Consider the following 26603-nt stretch of genomic DNA (forward strand, 5'->3'; position numbering starts at 1 on the left):
ATAAATATGGTTTTATACTCTGAAATAAAATTTGGTAAATGTGGTAAATTTACTATGATACCTTAGCATGGCGTAAAAACCATTTATTCGGTTAAATTTACTTTATAGTTTCGTATTTTTTATTAAATGTGTGGTAATGAGAACTATAATTTCGAACAGTAGTATTTCTCCAGTAAACCATTGCCATACGAACGGAAAAATAACCAAACCGGATAGTTATATTCTGGTTTCATTAAGCAAAATTATGTTTATTTTATTTATTTTTTACCAGAAATGTCATTACAATACAGTACGGTAATTTTTCCAGACTTTTGTTTCCTTTATGTATACATGTTTTTAAAACATAATTTCTATTATTTAATATTTTATTTTAACATTTTATTGCATTTTATATACATCACCAATTGATTCTATCGAAATACAAGACATAAAAATCGTATGCATGTCAGTTAAATTGAAAACTAAATGTCTATCTTTTAACCGAAAGAAATACAATGAGGCTTAACTTCCTATCAATAAAAACTATGCAATCCTTCGCTTCCATTTTGAAGGTCGACACGTGACATACTATTAAACCCTTTTCCTACAATTCCAGATGTAAGTATTCCTCCATAAAAACATTTAATAAAAGGAATTGTAATACAGCGAAAAAATGAAAACGACGAAAATTTTCTTCGATTGGAAGGTTCAAGAGGTAGAGAGGGAAAATTAAGAACCTAACCTTGGAAGATGGTTGTTAAAATGAGGGGGTGAAAGTCGGAGAGGGGGTAGGACTGGTTCTCCAACCAAGTGAAGCCTTTATAAGAAGAAAGCCATAATTTCCGATGAAGATTTTCTGAGATATCAACCGGCCGGAATCACATTTGCACCATCCCTGTCGGCCGAGTCGTTGCACCCCCTCAAAGGTGAGTGTCTTGAAAAATTTTATTTTATGTATTCGAATCGAACTTTTGGAAGCATTTTTTATGTGTTTACTTTTTATTTGATTTAGAGTTATTATGAATATTTTGAATGAATATTAAAAATTTGTATTTTTCGAGATCTTAAAAAATTAGTGTAGCATTTATGCAAAAGTTAATTAGCATTTTAAAGGAACATTTATGTAAATTATTCTAATGCAGGCAATTGATGACAATGGCATTTTTTGACTTTTTTTTTCTTTCGGGGTATTTTTTGAGTTTTATTCTTTTCTGGACATTTTTCGAACGTTTGAAATTTTGGGCATTCCAAGGATTTCCTTTTTTTTTTTTTTTTTTTTTTTTTGGAATGAATCTTTTTTTATTCTATACTTGAATTTTTCTTTCATATTTCTGTCCTTTATTTGGTATAGTTAAAATTTTTTGCGTTTTTAAATTTTCCTTCTTTTCTTTTTTTGGGAGAAAATCTATTGAAACATTTTCCATTTTCTTTTCTTTTTAGAACTTTTGCTTTCTAGTTGGGACATTTTTGTTCATGAGTTTTTTTTTTTTCATAAGTATACATTTTTTTACGTACCAAATCTACCATTTTTGCACTTTTGGATTTTTATTCTTTTCTGGATTTTTATTCTTCTTTTGAAATTTCATGGCTTTGTTTTCATATTAACGTTTTCGTCTTTACCGTCCGTTAAAATGTCCGTTTAGTACATTATAACTATTATTACTTGTTTTTTTTTTAATTTCCTAGAAAATCTATTATTTTTTACATTTTTTTTCTTCTGGGGTTATTTTTTAAAATGTTAGTATTTTCCTTTCATTTTTGGTCTTTAGTTTTTGGTATTGTGCCAGTTTTCTTTCTCAGTTAAGAATTCTTTAAATTCTTTTCATAGTCTCATTTAGGCATTTGAGTTTTCTTTCTGAGCGCGTTTTCTTTCTGAGTTTCGAGTTCTGAGCGCGTGTGCTTTTTTTTTTTTTTTTTTTTTTTTTTTTTTTTTTTTTTTTTTTTTTTAATTTCTTTGTTTTTATGCTGTAAATCTCAATATTTCTAGAAACTGAAGCTTTTTCCCGTGTATTACTTTTGTCCCGTTTAAAGTTTATTTAAAAATTTAACAAAAATAGCTCTTCAATCCCTCCCAATAAACGTTTCTCCATGGCCAGGGTAGCCTGGTTGGCAGGGCGTATAGTTTTAAAATGCTCAATTCGAAAACAAATTTCATAAAAATGGTCAATAAAATTTAAATAATTTATAAATAAATAATAAAATCATAAAAATAAATATTTCTATCGTATTAAAAATAATAAAAATAATTTAACACTATTTGCTAATGATTATAATTTATTTAATTCAAAGTTAGCACATCATTTTATTCAATAACTATCTGAATACCCGTTCTTCGCACGAGGTGATTAAAAAATAAGTAAAGAATCAATAAATCAGGGCTGAAAAACACTACGAAATCCAGCTTAAAACTGAAAAGCATATCCCAACACAATTAAAGAGCTTGATTGAAGAACCAGGTAAGTGAAATTTTTAGGGGAAATTATTTTTATATACCAGTTTGGTAATAAAACGGAGTTCGGATACAACTTTTTCGCTCTGAAAATGGCACTTACCTGGTTCTTCCACTAAGTTTCTCATTTAATGGAACTAAAATAATTTCACTTTTTTATTTAATATTATTTGTTGCTTTATTCAGTGGCTTACGTAATTGAAGTAAGAAAAGCTAATTTTTCGTAGTTCATCCCAAAAATAAATAAATAAAGATAAAATGTATTTTGCATCACTTAGCATTATGCTATTGCTCGCGCGATAGCCAAAATTTACCACTATCACGCAATTTTCTCCGGTACATATCCCTTTCGGGAGGTCATAAAATATTTATTACTTAAGTATTGGTATTAAAAATGCTTAATATCGGTGTTTTAATAATCCCTAAATATATCAATATAATAATTTATACCTATCTATAATTTATACCTATTTGTATATTTTGTACTTATTGCATAACCCTGCAACATTTGAGTTTTGTGAAAAATACATTTGTCAATCAACTAAAACATAATTTTTTTTTCAAAAAATACGTATAGTTCTTATTAGAACTTGATAAGGATTTTGGAGCAAGATCATTTCAATATCTGACACGTAATTTACTATTTAAAATATTCATAAGTGGTGGTGGAAAAAATTTTCTTTTAATTCCAACTCATTAAAATATTAATACACTATCTTTTGTACCACTCAAACATTATTTCTGAAACTACGGAAAACCCGTTGTAGAATTCTTATCAAAACTGCACCAATTACTATAATACCAGTAGTACATATTACAGTCAGTAGTACGCAATAATTAAGCGTCATCCGTGAGTGGCAATTTTCAACTATTTTCCTAAACATATTTCTTATTAACCTTTTCTCCTTTAACTTTGCCTTTTTTTCAGCACAATGCTTATTTTTCTTTTAATTAATACATATTATCAATAATAATAAAGCATTAATTTCAATAATAATATGGTAATTTTTTACAGCTCCCTAAAATAAATAAGTATCTTTTCTCCATTAGTTTTGTTTTTTAGTACATAAGTTTTTTATTTATATCAATCAACATATTATCAATATTAATTACATTGTCGTCAATTATAGTATGACGATTTCTTATGGTTCTTCTAGAGAAATAAATATCTTTACTTCATTACTTTTGCTTTTTAGTGCATAGTTTATTTCTTTAATTTCAATATGCATTTATTACCAAAATTAATTAAGCATCATTGGTGCCGTAGACCATGCGTGCTACCACTCAATGATGTTCCTTGAATTTATCTAGAGCTCCTGAATTAGAGATAGAGGAACCTTAAATTTAACTGACATAGCGAATATGAAATAATTAAATATTTAAATACGTGCAATAAACTATTTTTTGATCAATAAGCTAGAAATTATCACTGATGTTATCTTTAAATTGTGTTAAAAATTTAATCGTTTATAGTTAAAATTAAAATTTAAAGCAATGGGCTAACGTTTAACCAATCAGAAAGTTCCATTTCGCTTTTCCCTTATCCCACTCGAACGGCTCGTTGTAGAATGTCCTAAAGTCGACAGTATATATAGTCCTCGTATTTTAAATATATAATATATATATATATATATATATATATATATATATATATATATATATATATATATATTCATCATATAATATTTAGATGATCTTCAATTTCTATTATGAAAAATGTTCATTCAATATTTATATCATTGTTAATTTTTATTATGAAGCAGTTTCATGTAATATTTATATGATAGTTCATTTTTATTATGAAGCACATTCATATTATATACAATTGAAAATATATTTTACTTTATCAATATTAAAGGGTAGCACAACTTATTTGTATAACAAAATAAAGATTTTTCAAATACTTAATTTTCTCAGTAACTTTCGAATACATGATCTGATTCTCACCTCCTAATTATTAATTACTTTCTGTAACAGTCTCTTTGCCATCGGGCTAACCATGGCAAGTTCTGCGTGATTTTGCCATATCATGGATTCGCAATATATCAAAATATATTTTTATTCTACAAACAAAACTCTACATAAAATGCCTGACAAGTTCCAGACATATTTTTACTTCCTAAAAACATTCACATAACTTTTACATCGATGCTTCTGAGACTTAGTTTTAGAAACACATTCTGGCTACAAGTAAGCACCGTCACATGAATACAGCAGTTGATGATGATAAAACTAGACTATCGCACCAATATTTTGCACACAAATAGATGCTAAAAAATTATTACAAAACAAAGAATAGTCACATTACTTTACGCACAGAGGCCACAAAATTGTTACAAAATGAGGAATGATCGGATTAAGTTTTTATTTCAATTTCAATATATTATGCTTGAATAGATGTTGCAAAATTATTACAGAAGAATTGTCAAATTAAGTTATTATAAATGCTATAGAATTTCAAGCACGGTTAGATGCTACAAAAGTGTGACAAAAGTTTCTTAGTTTCAGAATACACTTTGAAGAATTTCTTTGCCATAAGATTATTCGTGTGAGTGTGAGATATATAACCAGAAGACCAAAAACTGAACCACCAAAATTTTTTTGAAAGCATAAATTATTCTAATAAATTATTTAAAAAATATTTTTCTGAATATAACAATGAATCGAAATCAAAATAATAAATTAGTTAGGAGAAACTTTTTAATCGAATTGCTGACTCTGCTATGATGGAGAAAAAGCTTCCATTAATATATTTATTGATAAGAGAATTAAGTGAAATATTATTATTATTAAAGGATAGAAAATTATAAGAAAATTAAAATGCGTAATGATAATTCGAAGTTATAAGACAGTTCCCCAAAAAATATTGGAAATCCATGATTTGGCTGGATAGCCATTAATTATTGTCAAGAATATAATTTTCATTTAATATAAGCTTTATAAATTTAAATTATATTATCTGTACACTGCAAAAAATTCCGGATAAAACCGTGGTAAAAAAAATATTGGTACCCTGAATGTATTATCCGTAAAATCCATTTTATCGAAAAATATATTTTTACCGTAAAATTCATTTTCACCGTAAAATTCATTTTTACCATGAAATTCACTTTTACCGTAAAATTTCATACCATAATTTTTACATTAAGATTTATTTAGAAGTGATTTTATGATAAATATTACTGTAAAAATTACGGTATGTCAAATTTTTTGTTCTTTAAATATCACAAATCCGGTACGTGGCAAAATATTTTTCCGTTATCCCGGTATTTGCGTTAGTAGCTATATATAATATTTATTTTAATAATGATAAATTATTTAATATTATCCTTCATTGATAACAAAAAGCAAACTAATAAATGAAATAAAATTTCAGAAGATATATTTTTAATTTTTCAGAGAACAAAAATGAATAGTCTGGTGTCTGTACTACTTTTTCTAACAATACTGCAATACAGTTACTGCGGTAAGTAAAGTTTTTCTGTAATTATAATATTAAGTTATATCATGTTACGTGCAACGGGGAAAATTCATCTCGTTCGTTTTCAAATTCGTTCATTAAAATTTTATTTCATTTATATAATAGTTGTTTTTATATGATTTTTCGATTATTTCCTAGTTAACTGCTTACAAATGCTTACGGCCATCAATAATCATCGTATGCTGTGGTATTATAAGTGATAGTGGTGATTAGTATGACTGTTAGTTATGATTTTTATAAAGATAAATGGTAACTGTCATATTTGTAATGAGTGATAATTATAGTTTTTTTTGTTGTTGTTTTGAACAATGATGATTACTGATATGAGTTGTGATGATGTCGAATAATGATAACTATTATGCGTGATAATAATAATTTTTATGAAATGTAGTGATAAACATAATGACTGATAATATTAATTTTATGAGGAATTTTGATATCTGTTATGAGTGATAATCATTATATGCATTTAGCTGAAGTGATAATTGTTATGAGGGTTAATGATAATTCTTATAAATAATAATGGTGATTGAAGCGATTCAAGTGATATTTTGTACTATTGATAATGATAATTGTTATGTTACGAGGCGTACTTCTGATTGTTATGAGGGTTAATAATAATTCTAGTAAATAACAATGGTGATTGAAATTATTCACATGATATTTTCTACAAGTGATAATGGTAAAAGTTATGTTATGAGGCATACTTCTGACTGTTATGAGGGTAAATAATAATACTTATAAAGAATAATGGTGCTTGAAATGAGTTAAATGCGATAATGATAATTGTTACAAGCGATAATGATAATTGTTATGTTATAAAGCGTATTAATGATTGTTATGAAGGTTCATGATAATGCTTATAAATACTAATGGTGATTGTTTTGAGTAAAATTATACTCTTTATACGTGATGAGAGTTACCGCGAAACTATTATCGAAAGTGACAAATAAATGGACGCCAGGTTGCAAAGTGGTAGCTCTTCGCGCTCCCATGCCGCAGGTCCTGGGTTCGATATTCGGAACGGGCAGCGTTGACTCAGCCTTTCATCCCTTCAGTGGGTCGATAAATGAGTACCAAGCATGCTTGGGAACTAAACACTGGGGGTTCCATGTTCGGCTGATCACCTGACCGGAACATCTGTTCCTGCACCCCAGAGCCCAAGGTCAAGAAAACTGAGATGAACACAGTAGGCCGTCTATGGGCTGTCGCGCCACTGAGTTTATTTTAGTTTAGGCAGATAAATAATTTTTAGGGTTATATGATGTTACGTGACTTTTGTGGGTTTTTTTCGGCTCTAAATCTACTACGTTGATATATCCCGAGCCATTAAGATATTATTGGAAAAAGTGTAGCTCGATCAAATAACTTACTCTTTTGCACGGAAAAAAAATTATCAAAATTCCCGCACTGTATGGCAATAATATTTCTAATATAAAAGAGGTGCATAATTTTGATTAAAAGTCACAGATCGTGTATATTTTCTATTGTTATTCTGCACTCTGTATTGTTACTGTCATTCTATGTTCTTTTGAACTTGATTAAACAAAAAAAAATTTAATCTAGAGTGGATTTACATTTATGCTTTAAAAAAAAACTTTAAAATTTATGTTTCTGATACACAAAACAAATGAAACTATAAGCCCTTTACTGGAGACATAAGTATTTATTAACCCGACAAAAATACGTGACCACGATGAGGGATTTTTAATCTACTTAAATTTTAAAAACAATTCTTTTCGTGGTGCACCCTATTGTACAGGTCGAAATCGATCTTAAAACATAGTAAATAATTTGTAGGGTACTCTGGTTTGTGGAGTTCAAACACATACAAATATATACAAATATAAACTCTTAAAATAATAATAATAAAAAAACTAAATAAATAAAATAAATAAAACATTGCAGCATTTTCGATTTTATGGGAAAATCTTTTTCAGGGAATAAATATAATGAGAAGGAAAAACTACATCGCTTAAAAAAATTTTTTTAAATTAATTTTCGAATAGAGAAAAAGAAGGAACAAATTTTCTATTCACAAGGTTTTGTATTCATTGTCGAGAGATTTAAACTGTAAAAAAAAAAAAAAATTATAATAAACTAGCGAAGTCAATCACTCTGTATGTTTGAATCGTTTGAGAACGCACTTCCTTGTGTGCTATTATTCTCCGTAAAAAATGGCAACAAAAACAAAGAACAGTATAAACATCCTTAAAGAACAATAGTAAATTAAGAATAAAATTTGAACTTTCTGAGAATATTGAAGAATCGGTTTTCAGAACATACATGGGGCTTATCACCCTTGCTCGATACCATTTGCCAACCCCGAAACAGGTTTTACAGTTGCTGCCGAATCACGGCCCATAACCACCAAAGAATATATAGGCTTTATATTCTTTGTAACCACTTCGCTCGTTAACCACGAACTATATACTCTTTGTAAATAGACTAGGTGTTTCAAGGTAAGGCGATTTTCTCATGCTCCATACTTTTCCCCTCTATGTTACCATAGTTAGGGAAAATCTTGCTTCTTCGGCCTCGATAGTAAGTTTTAATAAGAAGTGGGAATAGAAAAAGCAAGAGTTACTGATACCACTGATAACGGAGGGAGGAAAAGCGCCGGAAAACCCGTAACCTTGAAGACCCCATTCTATTAAAAAACAGTATTAAAACATAATCGTCTAATAAAGAGAGGTATAAGCAAGAGGCTAAACTATATTTTCGTTGTTAATGACCATCAAAATATGCACACTATTTCATTTTGATATGAAACATATTCCACTTTATTGTTACTTTATACCAGAACCAGTATGGTCATACTGGTTCTGGTATCATTTTCACTGGTTTTTGATACTGGTTTTACGATTTTTTTCCAATAGGGGTGATTTAATTATATAAATTAAATAAATAATGAATTGAGGTTTCACCAATTCAAACATTTGTTGTCGTTGTTTCCAATGTCACTTGCCAATACCACGTTATTAAGTTATAATAAGCCAAATTAGGAGTTAGTTTTTTAGTAAGGCGTTAATTCTTTTGTCTAGAATTTATTTTAGGGTGAAAAATTTATTAACGAACTAAAAATAAATTTCTCTTTCTATACTTAAGAAGCTGAATTAGTTCATCAATAATTTACGCAACTTTAATGTGATTAACACTTCTTTTAAAACGGTGTAAGAGTCTTTGCCTAGTTGTGCAACCGACTCTGCTATCTCTCTCTTTTTGAAAAGTTTGACGCTGCTTGTTGAAACATTCTAACTACATTAGATACAGGGACTCTATATTTAAAGTACGTTTGACTCGGGGACTCTAATACGCCCTAGTTAGATAAATCTGTTTTTCTTCAATAGAGTTCAGATTGATAGACAATGATATCTGACACTTTTACTCCCTTCTTTCTTGCGCTTCTTCCGTTACCTTCTTTTTCTTCCTTCTTATTCTCTTCCTTTTATTTCTGAAGTATGCGTTAATCCTTAATTTCTGTCCTCAAAAATGAAAAAAATCCGTTTTTCTTTTTTTTCTTTTCTTTTTCTCAGATAAATGTAGAAATAAACTATTCTCCCTTCTTTCGCTTCCTTCTTTCGCTTCCTTCTTTCTCTCTTCTTCATTTCTCTCTCTTCTTCCTTTCTCTTTTTTCTCTTCATTCTTCTCCTTTTCCTTCTTCTCCTCTTCCTTTTTCTCCGCTTCCTTCTTCTCTTCTTCTATTTCTGAAGTATGCGTAATCCTAGATTTTTGTTCTCGAAAATGAAAAATGTGGTATTTTTTCACAGATAAATTCAGAAAAAAACTATTCTTCCTTTTTTTTTTTTATCTTCCTTCTCTCTCTCCCTTCTTTTTCTACCATCTTTCTCTCCCTTCTTTCTCTCCATTCTTCTTCTCTTCTTCTATTACTGAAGTATGCGTATAAAGTTAATTTCTGTTCTCAAAAATAAAAAATAAAAAAATAAAATAAAAATCAGTATTTTTGAGAGATAAATTCAGAAATGGACTATTCTTCCATCTTTCTCTTCCTTCTTCTTTTTTTTTTTTTTTTTTTTTTTTTATCTTCCTTCTCTCTCTCCCTTCTTTTTCTACCATCTTTCTCTCCCTTCTTTCTCTCCATTCTTCTTCTCTTCTATTTCTGAAGTATGCGTAATCCTTTTCCTTTCTTTTTTTTTTTTTTTTTTTTTTCATCTTCCTTCTCTCTCTCTCCCTTCTTTTTCTACCATCTTTCTCTCCATTCTTCTTCTCTTCTTCTATTACTGAAGTATGCGTATAAAGTTAATTTCTGTTCTCAAAAATAAAGAATAAAAAAATAAAATAAAAATCAGTATTTTTCAGAGATAAATTCAGAAATGGACTATTCTTCCTTCTTTTCTCTTCCTTCTTCTTCTCCTCTTCTATTTCGGAAGTATGTGTAAATCCTAATTTTTGTTCTCGAAAATTAAAAATAAAATATCAGTATTTTATCAAAGATAAATTCTGAAACAAACTAATGATTGCATGGATTATTAGCAGTTGGAAAAGTAAATCACGGATAAGGAGTGTTTTTTTATTCATTTCTGTATAGTAAGAATGACGTATTACAGGCGTGCAATAAGAAATTAATTGACAAACGTGACACAATTTCACCAAAAAATCGGAGCAGCAGATGTTTTTTTAATGGTTCTTCATAATTATGTAACTAAACAACAGGTGGGAAAATACAAATATCGTTCTTTTGTGAACACTAAAAAAGATGAAATATCTTCCATCACCATTATAATAAGAAAAAGCGCGGTGAGGAATATAGAATTGTATATTGCAACTCCAATTGCAAATGCTGCAAACTATCCTTTAGACAAAACACAAGAAAAGGGACAGATAAAACAAACAGTGTCACAAAGTGTGTTAACTGAAATGTTCTTCAAAAGCTAAAGTCCAGAAAGCTAAATTGAGAGTATGTTCCAATTTTTCTCGAAAGAAGACTAATACTTTATTTTCAAGTTATACCTTCACGATGAAGAAAAACTTGAAGAACCTTCACTAACAAAACTTAAACATAATATGTGATAAATCAGAGTGGTTAATTCAAAAGAATGGCGTATCTTTCAGTACAAATTCAGCTACCATGTTTTGTAGTGCTAGAGAACAATGTGGATGTGGAAATTTACTTGAATTTATCGAATTTTATCAAGTAACGTGTTTAATGTCAAGTAGCTTTTAAACAATTTATATCAAACTGCAAATAAAAGCACGAAAAAAATTATTTTATTAATTTTATAAAATAACTTTTTAGCATTAGTTGAATTTTATTTTCTGTTGTTAAACAAAGATATTACTATAGTGCTGCCTAAGCTGACGTCACTTCTTTTATTTGACAACTGGTAATCCATCAATGTTCAATCAGTTAGATAGCAACCAATAGGAATACTTTTCAATGGAGATGAGAGTACGTATCTTCCAATAGAAATAATGTGCACAGCTAGTTGCCATTCACAACCACGAAATGGGAACAATTAATTGATTTATTCTATTCAAGGATACAATTCAACCTCTAAGCTTAGACATCTCCATTATTTTTTAATGAAAACATGAATTTAATAATTTTTTACATAAAGTTTTCTAAGCTGATGTTAATTCACTTACCTCCCTTCTGTAAATTTGTCAATAATCAATCACTCTCTCACTAATAGCAACTGGAATACGTTCCAAAGCAAAATAGTGTAAGTAATTGAATGTCATTAAGAAATAATGAGGTAATTAATTGAATAAAAATGGTAAAGTAGTATACAATTCAGCCTCTGGCTTAAACACTTCGATTTAAAATATGCAAGCCTTTTTTTACATTAGAGAGCTTCACTCCTTCTCGCAGGTGCTCTCCAACCCTCAGAGATCGAATTGTAGTTTTTAAAATTGCTGTAGCCTTCTTCAATGTATGTGTGTCTTCCAGATAAACACGGGACCCACGACCTTGTCGAACCATAGTGGTTTCATTCTAAATATCTGTTTCATAACCTAATCTATATTTGTTTCATGTAGTACAGATAATTCCAAATCATGTGCGATTAAACTCCATAAAATTAATAAATAATTTCTAGTTATGAATTTAATGATACACTGAAAAAATCCTTCCACCTAAGAACATTTTATTTGCGAAATTAATATTGCTAATGGAAGTATTTTCTTCGATTTTTCAAAGGTTGGCGTAAGATTAACGACTATTCAGGAACATTTTTTAATAAGTACTGAAGATGCAGTAATTGCTAATAATCATGTTAACTTCCGGTTAAGTTTTTTTGTTCATGGTCCAAATTTTAAATTATGTAACCAAAATTTATTTTAATACAAGGGAAAGTTAGCAAAAATTGTAAAATTGCGCTTAAGGGGAGGGGGATATAGTACAGTACTTTCGCTGTCTGCCTTTTTGGGAGTTGTGCCAAAATCAGTACTAGAGTGTCTACTTGAATGAGCAAGATAATTATTACAAACTTCAATGTTAAAACTTATTTATTTCGTTTTATTTTTCCAATGCATTTTTTTTAAATTTTCATAATTTTGCTTCAGAATTCCAATGAAATGGCAAATATCTTAAAATTAAACAATTTTTCATAAGCTAAGAATTTTGTGGGTGCACCAAAGATTTCTTCTGGTGGTAGCCATATTTAAATAAAGTGGCACACAATTCCTCCTACCAAAATGGGAAAGTTTGTGCTGTATAGAAAACATGGCGTATTATTCCCTATGATAAGAGAGATTGCGCATTGTTAAGAGCAGCCGAAAGAGGGGCAGACAAGAGTATGACTACAGTTCAAGGATCATCAGTAACACAATAATTGTTTACAAAAAGCTTACAACAATGTCATTTAAGCACAATTATTATTGCTAACGATTTAATAGTAGTTGTTGTTAATTACTATCACCCCAACCTATGTACGCTGTCACAACAAGCCAGATTACGCAAACGAGGTTTTTCGGTTTTAATTGAGCGTTTGCTTTAAATTAAAGCTGACGACAAAAAAAATAACAAAATAACGAAGAAATTTAACAAAACAAATGTAGTCAGCGTATTCATGAGTAGTGTTACAAAAATTTTATACTCAGGTATTTTCATTACTTTGTTGAATTGTGTGAAGACTCTTTTAAAAAGATTCTACACCAATGAGAACTCTTAAACAAGAAAATCTTTTGCTTAAAAAAGAACTATTTCAAAAAACAAATTATTATAATAGCTTTTTAGACAGTCACGTGACCCTTATTATGCCTACCACGGTTGCAGTGACTGTAATAACAGTCATAACTACTGTTAATGCTTTGTTCTTAGAAATGATGTCACCCAACCACTAACGCAATTCTCTGGATTTGAAGGATAATTGCAAGGTAGAAGAAAAAAAAACAATTAGAATTATTATTTCAATAATGCTCTGGAATAAAAAAGAACAAACGCATCACTGACGATGCAACGCAGTTTTTATTCGAAAGCTTCTAATCATGTGGCATTTATTTATTTAAGCATATTATTGAATGAGAATAAAAACAAAATAGACAAAAATGTTTGACGTGATTTTAATAAGTATTTACTTTCGTCGAATGAACGTGCTTGGCGGCGCGTTAAGATTGGAATTAATTGCAATAAAGCATGAAATTCCCAATTAATTAATTTAATCCGTCTTGTTCGGCCTTAACATTTTCTTGACAAAGAAAAGTTTATCGTAATGATAATTCTGCTGCGTTTTATTCTATACTACCTGAACACTCGCTCGAATAGAATTTAAAAAAAAAATTATTAATTAATAAAAATTATATGTTCAACTTGAAGTAAAAATGATGCTATAGACAGCATCAAACATACATTAGACAACCTTTACCACAATGAAGCAATTCTCCCAAGAAATTGCATTTCAGTATGAAATTCTTTTTTTAAAAAATCAAATACGGTTGACTTTTATTCTTTTTGTTTATAAAAATTCGTTTCAAAAGCGCAATAATAAACAAAATAAACAAGCGGTTTCACAAGCGGATTCAAAATAAACAAGCAAATTATTAATTCCTTGATGTAACCCCTCATACCAACTGAGTTTTTTTTTAATTTACATAACATTATGAATCAAGGATAAGTAATTATTAAAGAATGCGCAATAATCCCTCAGTGACACTCGTTTTTGATCAAATAGAGATGAAATTTAGCAAAATTGACTAATGTTATATTTTAAATATTTAACAAGAAAAAGCGTCTGCAGTTTAAATTTCTATAATGCGCAATGATATTTCTATGGAGAAAAAAAAAATCGTTTTTCACACTTTTTCAGACAAATTAAGAACTTTTTAATGATTTGTTGGATTGAAGGTTAAAACTGCTCCTTTGCACCTGCTGTCTAAATTTCTTAATCATTGTAATAATATGTTTTAAATAATTAGCACATTTAAGGTTCGGACCTCCAACCTTAAAATTTAGTGCTAGTGTGCGAAAATCCTATCATTAGAGCAAAAGTTACTTAGGGTGTTCACCATTTTATTTCGCTCGCTGCGGGCACACAGTACATAAAAGTATGATTATCATATCTAAAATTATTCAGGCTACTTGAATTCTACTTTTCCTTTTGCAGATATCAGAATTAGATACCTGCAAGTGACGTCATAGTAAGCAAATCGTGGCACTTGTCAATTCAGAAGCCAATCAAGTTCGACACACACGTGTGACGTCGCTTACTGGTATCTAATTTAATCCAATTTAAATCACATGGTTAGGCATAATCATTTCACGTTTTCTCGAGTTTCAATGCACCCAATTGCAGAAAACGCCTCATTCCTTTCAGAAAGATTATAAGATGCTGTTTGCAATAAATGAAAAGAAAACATCTGAACTCTTTATTGCTAAAAGAGTTGGACTAAATCAGCATATTCCCAAACTTTTGAGTGTTATATCTTCACACATGTACCAAAAGCGTAGAGATTCAGTGAAAAACTAAACAACTCAACTTTAAGAACAATTTACTCTAAAAACAATTAAGAGCCCTAAACTATTTTCTGAGAAACTAATGCAGCGACCAGACCAAATTATGCAATTTCAACCTCAACAGCAACAATTCAACCGTTTCGCGGTTTAGTCAAGAAGGTTAAGGTCCTAGGTCACACGTGCTGATTTATCGCGTTTTCTTTTAGTGTTCCTATTTTGAAGCTCCAGCAACTCAGGTATTAGGTAATCGGGCAAATTTTATGCTCGTCTCGTCTCAAAGATAATCGAAAGTTTAGAATGTTGTTATCTCCTGGGAGTCCCAGGTATGTGGCAAAAGTGAAAGTGGCATAATCTACAAAGGTCATCACCCTGTCCTTGAAGGTACACAGCTGAACCTGGGGTCAGCGATAGGAATTATTTCCACATCGAGGTTATTGAACTTGTTTGAGGTTCTTGGCTTGTATACTAAAATAAGGTTGGCTTACAATATGAAGTTCTAAGTAGATCAGGGTATATTCATGAAATGCGTTGGTCTTAATTTACTATATTTTTCTTCCTAATAATTTGTAACATTTCTTTTTCAAAATGTAAATGGAATTTTGAAAAATTAATTGTTCTATAAAAGAATTCAAGTTAAATCCTTCATACCCTAATATTTTATATGAATAATTCATTTTTTCCTCAGAAGATTGAATTCTAAAAACTCTCTCTCTCTCTCTCTAATTTAACTTAATGTGTTTGTTATAAAAAAAATCAAAGTAATATGTATCCTACATAACTTTCACGGTATTATTGACAAGATTTACAGTAATCTACAATGCACAAAAAAAAAAATAAATAAATAAATAATCTTGAATAAACTTTGATTTAATGATCGGATCTTCAAGTACGAGAACTCAATCTTAATGGTTTCAGGAGGTGGTCTCAAATATGCTAATAAGTCAGTACTGACACTATTTTAAGTTATGAAAGCAGACACAAAAACGTACTTTTCCTGAACAAACATACCATTTTTTGATGGATTTGGATTCCCTTTTTTTAAAAAAAATATAGGGGGCACTCGTTATCCGGAAATTATAATCCAAATAGTTTGCTCATTAGAGTGGTTCAAAGATTGATCTGCTTAATTTTACTTTTTACGTACTTCTCCATGTCGCGAGAACTTTTCAAATGAATCAAAAAAATTTGGTTCGCGATTATGAAATTCCATGCAAAGAATAATTATGAATATTTTTTATTATTTTATATTATAATAGATGAATAAAGAATGAACTGTAAGGTATAGAAATTTTTATATCATTTCAAAGAATAACTTTATTTAGAAATTTGAGTGAATAGTTCCAATAGTTCTAAAAAAGCAAATTTATTGAAGAAAAGGTACTTATTCGCTTAGGGATACCAAAAAATCGTCAGATTATTATTGAAGCCTTTGCTGTCTTATCAATTTTGGTAATAGCTGGTAATTGAAATTAAAAAAAATAATAAATACGCTATTCCCTAAAAAGGAAAATTAATCAATTCCTAAAAGGAAAAATATCAGTTAATTTAAGAGATGCTCAAAAAAAACCTCCCAACTATTAATGACTCCAGAGATGCTTCTTTAATTTTGCTAATAGCTGGTAATATACTAATATAGGTACAATTAATATAATTGGTACCGATTAAAAATGCATCAATAATGGGCAGTTTTACAATATCGATGTTGTGAAAAAACGTTTCTTACGGCTCTCCGAAAGGGATAAGTGCCGAAAAAAATGTAGGTCAGTATGGGTCTTTCATTTTTATGTTTGTGTCATAGTGTTTATCACTCTTCTGATTTATTGATTATTTTCTTTTTTTCACTCTTTACGATGAACGGATGAACAAATAGTACATACCAAACTAAAATGTGTATTTTTTTAAACTACAAAGCAATTTAATTTTGTATAATATTCAATTGGATGCCTGCAAGTGATTTCGTTGTACGTAAATCGTAGTGTTTGTCGATTCAGAAGCCAATCAGGTTCGACACAGACGCGTGACGTCACTTTTAGGTATCCATTTAAATCTGATTTAAATCACATGGTTAGGCGTAATCACTTAAGTGATTACGCGAATTCACTTCTTCTCGGGTTAATAATTTTTCTATTTTAGTAAATAAAGTAAGATTTGAAGACGTATCAGCACAATATTTTTGAATTATGAACATCAACGGAAATAATTCCGTTCTAACCATCCATTTATAAAAATTCTAAATAAATTGATTCGCATTATTATGCATAGATTTAAACCTAACTTCTTAATTCTTTTAGGGCCATTGCGTCTTCAAAAAAGAGCAGCTTTCTACATTGCAAATGAAACAGGTAAGTTCTAATGCACATTTTATGTCTGCAATAAAAATGTCTCATTAAACAACCTTATTTGAATTATTTATTTATTTATTTATTTATTTATTTTTTTAATGGCGGGCACTTGGAGCTATTGTCCATTGGCCACAGAAAGTGCCAGAACTGCTAATTCTCTTTTCGTTACCCAGTGGGCACCTGTGGCGAAGCCACGGCGGTGGAACAGCGTCGCCCACGTCACACTACCACAACCCGTTTATAGGGCGGGTCACATTCACACACAAAGGAGAAAGGACATAGAACACAGATAGAGGGAAAGAAACATCCATGCCTTGCCCGGGATTCGAACCCAGAACTGCAGATCAGTGGTTTCCAACTGGCGGCCTCCGGGCCGCATCCGACCCGCGAAGCCTTTTTTGTGGCCCTCGAACTAAAATAATATTTGTGATTTTTTGGGGACAATTTTTGTAAAAAAACTATATGGATTTAAAATACTTTTCTTTCGTTGAAAAAAAACCTAATTTCTTCGTTTCTGTAAAATTTAACATACCAATGGCGCAAAAAAATTTATTTCTCAGGTTTTGCATCCAAGAAAATATTTATTCAAATACAAAAATAATCGTGTATGCTACTTAAAAATATATTTCTAATTTAAATTTGTAATTCGATACGTTTGTTTTGTACAACTTGATAAAAATCTGACAGTAATATTTAATATTCTTTCAAGCATAAGAGTCCTATATAAAATTTTGATAAAGTTGCGCCCCGCCATTTGACTGGTGTTTTTAATTGCGGCCCCCGGCCTCATGTAAGTTGGAAACCCCTGCTGTAGATTATAGGACGTCTCAATTTCTTCATCTAAGGTAAATTTCGGTATCTAAGCATACTTGAACTCTCGAAAATCTCTTATTACGACATTGAACGGAAAAAAAATTCCTCTAGAAATTTTTTTTTTATTATTTGTGTACTTTCTGAAGTTTAGTTTTATTTATTTTTTAATTTATGAATTTTGTTTCTTTAATTATTCTAGAAATAATGTTCGTAATTTTAAAGTGTCTGACAATTTAAAAAAAAAAAAAGGAAGAGTAATTTTGGATTTTCAAAGAGATTTTTTAAACGAACGAAAACCTAGAAAATATTTAAACAATCTTGCATATAGACCATTTTTAAGCATTCCAAACTAGCAACATTCCAACTTTTAAACATTCTAAACATTGCTTTCAGATTCAAAATACTGCTTTGAGTGGCAAAATTTATCACGTACAACGAACCATCTCACTTTTTTTTTTAAAGTTAAAATTTATATTTTATTTTTGATTATATTTTGTCATATATTCATATACTTTAAAGAGTTGAAATTTTTTAAGATCCGAATTTTTTTTTTTTTAACCTAATTAACAATGTATGAGAATCAGTTTGGCTGGCAATGTCTGTAAAATAATACTTCGAGATTTGTAAAACTAAAACGTTATTACGAAATCCACGTGAATAACACTGTCGCATTCAGAATATCCCACACTTTAGATCATTAAGTTTAATTCGATCTTACAGAACCGTGACTCGTGTCTGCGTTTTCGTTAGCAGACAACGCACTCCCCCTCTCCCGTTTACATGAAGCTGCGAGAAAAGAAAAACTTTACATAACTCAAAATGCATCTTCAGACATATGGAAATCAAACAATGCACAACAATCGCATATTTCCCTGGAAGCGGTTTTTAGAATCGAATAAATCAGTCTAGCCATTCTTTTTTTTTACGAGATTAGTAGGTTAGTTTTGTTCTTTTAAATTAAATCATTACTGGTATGAGTAGCCCCAATGGAAAATTATTTATTCACTAATTGTTCGTGATATTTTAAACACATGTGCATGAAATATAATAGGTTTATGGGTATTCTGAACCCAACATTTAGGTATCTATGTGCCTTTGAAATGACGTTATTGCATTTGGTGCAATTTCCCGATGTTACATATTTTCAATGCATTAGTTTTAATAACTGTCAGACAAACAATTCTTTAAAATTAAGCAAGTATTTATCGAATTCTTAAACTATAATAGGAAAGATAGCAAGAAAAATTTTTAAAAAGTCGCTTTTTTGTCGAAAGGATAGTTTATTAATTTTTAATTTCGCACATTTTTCTTACCATTTTTTTAATATGAATAAAAAATTTTATGTATACACACTTGGTACTAAGATAGTTACATATTTAAAACATAGATACATATTTAAAAAATATTTTTTTAACAAATCTATTTTAATCATTAAATAATAATAAATCTATATTAGCAGTATATTTATTATTATAAAGCAGTAATTTTTTTTGTCGTGGATTTTTATTCACTATAATTGACATTTTACCTTATAAGCAAAATCAAATATGCTTTTCTTAGACAGATGCGTACCCCTCACATTTTATATGGAAATTAGATTTTTAATTCTCAGTAACTTACAATTTCTAATGCATTTTCTTTAACATACTTTCAATGTGCAAGAAATTCAGCTCAACCTAATACTTGAATTTGATTGACCTTACATATCGTATCACACAGCTTTTTTTTTCTTTGCCAATTAGCCGTGAAGAATTTTTAAAAACCTAAAATGTTCTTATTTTTCTTTATAAATGCTTTTTTTTTTTTTGTAATTATCAAATGCAAATGAAAAGAAAAGAATATTAATTTTTACTTGAACTTCTAAATTTGAAATATTAAAAAAAAAAAAATCGCATTCTAACATATACCAAGGGCTTTTAATTTTTAAAACCCAGGTTCCTTAAATTTTAAGTTACGTTCTCTGTAAGTATAAAACATTATTTTATCCTGTAAGTGAAAAATTGTTTTGCAAGGAACTGAGTATTTGATTTTTCTAAACACTTTAAAACTCGTTTTATTAAGTTTACTTCATATTTAGTAAAATAAAGATAGTAATTTATTATTATTACTTTATATTTAATTTAAAAGCTTATTTTTAGTAATTTTTATTACTAAAACTGTTATTGCCATGTTGTTTTATTTAATTGTGTAATATGTAGTGTTGCATCAAATTTATGACTTTTATTATCTTGTTTCTGCATTCAAAAACATTGATGCTAATGTGTTTTATTTTCATAATGCAGCTTGCGTAGTGGACAACACAGTGTATTCCAATGGCGATCCAATTCCAACGGATGACCCATGTGAGGCTTGCAAGTGCAGACCGCCTGGCTTTGCATGTGTTCTGAAAGAGTGCGAAGTAAAACCTGGATGTCGAGCTGTTAGAAGAACAGGACATTGCTGTCCTGACTACGTTTGCGGTAAGAAAACTATGTTTATCGTTTTTCATTAACAAAAAAATCAAAAAATTTTTAAAAAAAAGTAAAATAAAAAAAAAAGAAGTGCATTAGAAATTCTTTATTTGAAGCAGTCATGGCAAACATTCAGCTCGCAAATATATATACAGTAAAACCTTTTTTTGTGCGGTGGATAGGGACCGCATAAAAGAAATCGCACAAAAAAAAATTCGAAAATTTTATAAATTCTGACATGTAATAAACAAGTTTGTACCATATACCACCAAAAACTCTTTTTATGCGGTTGATAGGGACCGCATAAAAAAAGTCGGACTCAGAAAATACATCAATGATTTATGAAATAGATAAGAGAATGCTTTCAATAAAATTAAATAATTAAATTAGACCTAAAGAAATTTTAAAAATATTTAATTCTCCATTGTACATATACATGTAGAAGTTTTCAAATTATACATTAAATAGTTAGCTGCTACTCGTCGTAATCCAAAACGCGCATCTTCTTGGAATGAATTGGTTGAAAATCGCTTGAAGATAGGATTTCAATGATTTGTTTTTTGGTACCATAAAGTCAGTGATCAGATAAAATAAATTAAAAATCATAAAAACTACATATAAATAGAAACAAAAGTAATTAATTTTTTTACCTTTAATCTCACTATAAAATGAATCCTTAATCTAATGAATCGTGTATAAAACTCTGAATACGAAGTGTATAGTATTTGAGATACACGCACTCAGACGAGAATTTACAAAATAAAAATAACGGTTTAATTTTAAAATACTAAGTATTTTAACACAGCAAACGATTTTTAGAGCATCGCGAAGTTCAGATACATCGTTCTCAAGGAGACCACGTAATCAGAGTTCGTCCACAACATGCATATGCACATTGATAGGAAACATTAAACTGGTGCTAACGCCGTTAAGATTCATATACCGCATAAAAATAATTCGCACAAAAAAAATCGCACAAAAATAAAATCGCATAAAACCAATCGCACAAAAACAGAATCGCATAAAAAAGGACCGCACAGAAACAGGTCTCACTGTACATTATAATTATAATCAATTTGTAAACAAAGTTTACAAAGACATGCGACGGGGATTTGAAGAAAATTTTTCGATTACTTTTGTAGGACAAACCGGAATATCCCGAAATATGCTTAATAAAGTTAGCCCTGTAAGTTTTTCTTCTTTAGTAGCACTTCTTGTTGCTGATTTTACACGTTTAAGAGTAGACAAAGTTCTTTCTGCAGTTGCTGTGGTGATTAGCAACGTAGCCAATATTGGTAACAAGCAATAAATGTTTGGGAAAAAGATACTGTCACATTCTTCCATTGCTGAAAGTGCCGAATCTGGTCTACTAAGGCAGTGTTTCCCAAACTTATTACTTTTGTGTACCCTTTCTAAATTTTTCGTAACGCTGTGTACCATTAAAACAAAATGAATGTATTTTTTACTGAAAAAAAATTTCCCAAAAGATAAAAATCACAATTGGCTGTTGATACCCCTAATTATTAACTGTTAACTCGGCAAAAAATAGCCAATAGAAAAATACGTAATCTTAAATTTTCATGGCTAGCTTTGTTTTTAAATAAATTTTTGTGAAATTTTCGTTTGTTGCAAGATATTTCGCATAAGAACACGTACCCCCGCTAAACTGTTCCTGTACCCCTCAGGGTACGCGTACCACACTTTGGGAAACACGGTACTAAGGGGTTCAAGCAGATTCCACTTTGATGCCCATACTACCATTTCTCCCATGAGGTTTTCGATGTCAATGAAATCTGCATAATTAATTGCATAAATTAATATGACAAAATATGTCGGAAATTGCATAAATTAATATGACAAAAACAATTGATTTCTGCAAAACAATTGATTTCGGGGGATGAGTCTAACCGAAGGAAAGATGATTCACTAGCGAATGTGGTGTACTGGGAAAAGGTTTGATTCGACAGTTTTTGTTTTTCTTTTTACTGAGAGGCTCAAAGAAAGACTAAAAAGTTTAAATCCCAGAATTTCGGGGGGGGGGGATTTGCCTCGACGGGCCTGGTCCGTTTATCACGAAACTAATCTGAAAACTAAGTTTGTGTACTGGGTGAAAAAGTTTCATCAGTTTGCCCTTTCGCAAAATACCCTATCGATACAATATTAGATCAAAGGAACTTATAAAAACTAAAATATTTAGTTAATGATGACAAAAATTCAATTCAAACACTAATTACATCTTCCGTTATTTTAGGCTGTGAGCACAATGGAAGAATGTACCGGGACGGTGACGAAATTCGAGATTCCCAAAATCCATGCTACACTTGCCATTGCCAGGGTAGTTCAATAGCCTGCGCCTTTATAGATTGCTTCTTCCGAGTGGATTGTGCACCAGAATATGTACCAGGCGAATGTTGTCCTCGCTATACCAACTGCACTGGTAAGGGGCACATTTTTGTTACTAAGGCAAAAGTTACTTTAGAATTTTTTTTATTTATTTTTTATCGTTTGACGGAATTTATCGTACGCACAGAATATATCGTTATAACGGATCTTTTGCAAAATATTTTATTGTTAAACAGAGACCTCACAAAATATTTTATAGTAAAAATAGACCCTGCGCAAGATATTTATAGTTAAAATGGACAATTCACAAAATATTTTATCGCGAAAACGGACAATTCACAAAACTTTTCTTTTAAAAAAACAGTCAACAGACGTCTTTAATGTATAATTTTAAAACTCATTAGAAGACACATTGTTTGTGTTTTTTTCAGGATCTTAATTTCAAAACCATGAGTAGACATTTTACAATTTCAAGCTAGATCAGACTACTGGAACAGTTTTTGCGATTTTCCGCAAAATCAAGACCAAACTTTCAGAAAATTAGGCGTAGATTTTTTACAAACTGTCTGAAACAACCCTGCCTGATACAGTAGCTTAACCAGTATGGAGGGAAAAAAATATCTTTCGAAACTTTGGGATGTTTCGCGTCGACGAAATCTCACTTCGACGCAATGGAAGAAAAAAAACGTTGCTTAATCAAAATAAAGAATGGACAAATATTAGAAATCTGAAATCAGTGTTTACTATATTTCGTTTACACGAAATTTTGTTCCCTTAAAAACCATTTTATCTTGAAATTACTTTAACGACAGTTTTTTGTCCACGTCTTATTTTATCCGATTCTTTATTCTTTGAAAGCGATAGAGAGGCGTTAGTTATATAAAGGTTTCAAAAGACCGAATTTTGGATAAATGTAGGAATAGCTAGTAAGATCTTATTTGTGTTCCAAACTCTATTAAAAATTTTCATTCATCGTTAAATTTTCAGCTATTTTATCATGTTGCATGGTGTTTATAGTTTCACTGCCATGATCGGTGTCGTGTACTGTTAAAAACTGGCCCAACATTTAAATAAAATGTTGTCTTTTTGAGTTACAATTTTCTTACGATCAGGTGAATTTAATTAACGTGATGCTTTATGAACACCCTGTATGAATTATTTGCTTTATTTGTTTGTAACAGTATATTTATTCCTTTTTTTGTAGCAGAACCAAAAAATCCATTTGATGGAAGTAATCCTTATTTAAAAGACAAAGAAGTTGATGTAACATTAGTTCCTAGTTCAGTTATAGTTCCTGGTGTATCATATGTTGAAGACACAACCGAAGCTCAAAATATAGACACAACAGTCATAGAAATATTCGAAATTGAAACAAAAGCACCAGAATTGTTACAACTTAATCCAGAGGCAGTAAGCATCGATGGAACTGTGAATGAAGAGTCATCTGAAAAGTCTTCAGAGGAAAATATTTCGGAAAAAAATATAACCCCAATCGAGTCAGGTACTTCAGATATTGAAGAAAAACCAGCGGAAGAAACGATTTCAGTCAAAAATGATGAGTTAAAAGTTGATGAAGCTGACACCACTGAACAATCTGTTACTCATCATGAAGTTTTCACACCAAAAATAGATTCCGATGAGGAAGAATCGGTTAAATCCGAACTTTCGACCGAAGTCAGCTCCCAACCTGAAATACCAGTAGCCGTTGAAAATGTTGATGTCGAACCGGAAGAACCCAGTAATAATTTGGAGTCGGGAAATCTGTCATCTGATTACGGTAAAAGCTTAAAATTTGATGACACAAACCAGCAGGGAAGCGAAACTGAATCGAAAGATCAAAAAAGCGAAACTGAATCGAAAGAACAAAAAAGCGAAACTGAATCGGAAGCACTAAAAAGCGTAACTGAAATGAAGGAACAAAATACTCAAACGGAACAAGAAAGCTCAACTGAACAAAAAGAAAACCAAACTCAGCAACCACAAAAACTTCTGTACAGTAAAGAAACTTCCAGTGATACGTTAACCACCCCAAAGATTCAGGAAGAAACCATTTCGCATTCAACAGTTATTGATGAAAAATTAGTAAATACCGAATTAACTTCAAATTCTGATTCAACTGAAAAAATCGCCCTTTATGTGGCAAAAGATTCTTTAAAAACGGAATCAGTTGAAACTGTAACAGTAGTCGTTGAAGTTAAAGATAAAATTACAACACCAGTAGCGGATAAAACAGATCTTTCTGTTACACCAACTATTATAGCTTCTCTGTTTAAATCTAATAGTGATAAATTAGAAGATCAAAAATCTACGATGCTGCCGGGTGCTACCATCACTAAAAACGATAAAACTGAAGATTTGGAACTGCATCTGTCCTCAATTTCAGAAATGGAGAGTTCATCAGCGAAAGCCGAGGTGTCACCAACCACTTTTTCTAAAGGTACTGAAACGACAATTACAATCGATTAAATTTCGCCGACTCATGGACTCGGAAAAAATTGTGATTTTGTTAATGGAAACAACAAAAAAAAAAAACGGGGCTGAAATATTACTCAACGCATAGCTTATCTTCCATGGTAGAACTTCAGGCAGAACAATATGGTGTTTAAATTTAAAAGAACAATTCTATAAAATGGAAAGCTCATATACTGCAAATTTAATATCATATGAACATGGTGCTGAAACCAATAAAATCATATTTTCAGAAGTATAGATTCATGACTTTTCACGAATAAAGTTTTAGTGTATTTTTGTTAATAAATTATTTTAAATGATTTAGTTTTTTATCATTTACGTAACTCTAGATCAGAAATACTCAATGGAACAGTTTCGGTTTTTGATATTTTTCTGAATTTTTAAATAATTACAAGACGAATTGTTCTCTAGCTATTTTAAGGGAATAGAATCATTTTAAAAATGAAGTCACAAAAACTATACACAATAAGGGTGAAAAATTAATCTACTCTAATAATTGATTACAAAAATTAAAGAAATATAAAATGGGATTACCTACAATCTTATAAAAACAATTTTGGCGGTATCAATGGAAACGGAAAGCAGAAAACTAGATCAAAGTTTGAAAATTTGTATCAGTAGCATGTAAAACATTTCTTAAAAGTCTAAGTTAAGGAAAGTCCTTTAAAAACATTATTTGAGACATATATTCTTCATTTTCGTTACAGCCCATTGTACGCCTTAACCTCCCCAAGATTCTTTCATTTCCACCTATTGAGTTCCTATGTTGAAATGCCTTCTTTCAAGTGTTTGATAATATGGTTCAAAACTTTCAATATACCTTTAATTAAGCCTGCCATGCAAATAACGCTAAAATGAAAATTTCTCATCTGGATTTATAAAATAAAGTCTCCGGTTCACTGTTTATTTTTCTAGCTTTTAAATAACAGTAAAGGTTTGCAGATTTAATATAAATCATGATGTACGATTTTTAAATTGCATGAATAGGTATAGCAGTTAACGATTTTTAAATCGCGTAAATACGAATCGCAACATGCAACTTTTAAATCAGGAAAATATGAAAATCGATGTTCGATATTAAAAATAGAGTGAATAAGAATTGCGATATTAGCAGATTTCGGAGCAGTTCCAAATATTCAAAATGGCGAAAATTCGCCATATCAAAATAATCAAATTGGCGGCATGTAAACGTCTAGCTAAGAGGATTTAGCAAAAGTTTCTAAATTTCATTGGATTACGAGTTTTCGATTCGCAGAAGTCTGCAAGCCAATAGTCGTGAGATACATGGAATTCTGCAAGAAAAAAAAATATATCCACGGAAAAGTCACAAACCTCCTGAGATATAGGGTCCTACTTTTTT

The 26603-nt window shown here is 30.2% G+C and overlaps 1 protein-coding gene across 4 annotated transcripts; it reads left to right on the forward strand.

Moving 5' to 3' along the window:
• The first annotated feature begins 826 nt into the window (after window positions 1-826).
• Window positions 827-25542, forward strand: LOC107436697 (uncharacterized). 4 transcript variants are annotated; one of them, XM_043057003.3, is made up of 6 exons: window positions 827-905; window positions 5828-5894; window positions 17115-17165; window positions 20261-20437; window positions 22680-22865; window positions 23976-25542. In XM_043057003.3, the coding sequence occupies exons 2-6, from the start codon at window positions 5837-5839 to the stop codon at window positions 25235-25237; spliced, it is 1734 nt and encodes a 577-aa protein (XP_042912937.2). In that variant the 5' UTR covers window positions 827-905; window positions 5828-5836; the 3' UTR covers window positions 25238-25542. The 4 variants fall into 4 exon arrangements, with proteins under 4 accessions (XP_042912937.2, XP_042912941.2, XP_021004222.3 ...); XM_043057007.3 differs by having other exon boundaries at window positions 23979-25542; XM_021148563.4 differs by lacking the exon at window positions 22680-22865.
• Window positions 25543-26603: the final 1061 nt, after the last annotated feature.

Source organism: Parasteatoda tepidariorum, chromosome 1 (genome assembly GCF_982258835.1).
Source record: "Parasteatoda tepidariorum strain Cologne lab strain chromosome 1, Ptep-v5.0, whole genome shotgun sequence".
In the NCBI taxonomy this organism is placed as follows: Eukaryota; Metazoa; Arthropoda; class Arachnida; order Araneae; family Theridiidae; genus Parasteatoda; species Parasteatoda tepidariorum.

What these genes read in the sequence shown, in the direction of transcription:
- LOC107436697 (XM_043057003.3), top strand. Translation starts at nt 5,837, where the DNA reads ATGAATAGTCTGGTGTCTGTACTACTTTTTCTAACAATACTGCAATAC. An exon ending in CTGTCCTGACTACGTTTGCG is followed by an intron (nt 20,438 to 22,679) that starts GTAAGAAAACTA and finishes CCGTTATTTTAG; the next exon opens with GCTGTGAGCACAATGGAAGA. An exon ending in TCGCTATACCAACTGCACTG is followed by an intron (nt 22,866 to 23,975) that starts GTAAGGGGCACA and finishes CTTTTTTTGTAG; the next exon opens with CAGAACCAAAAAATCCATTT.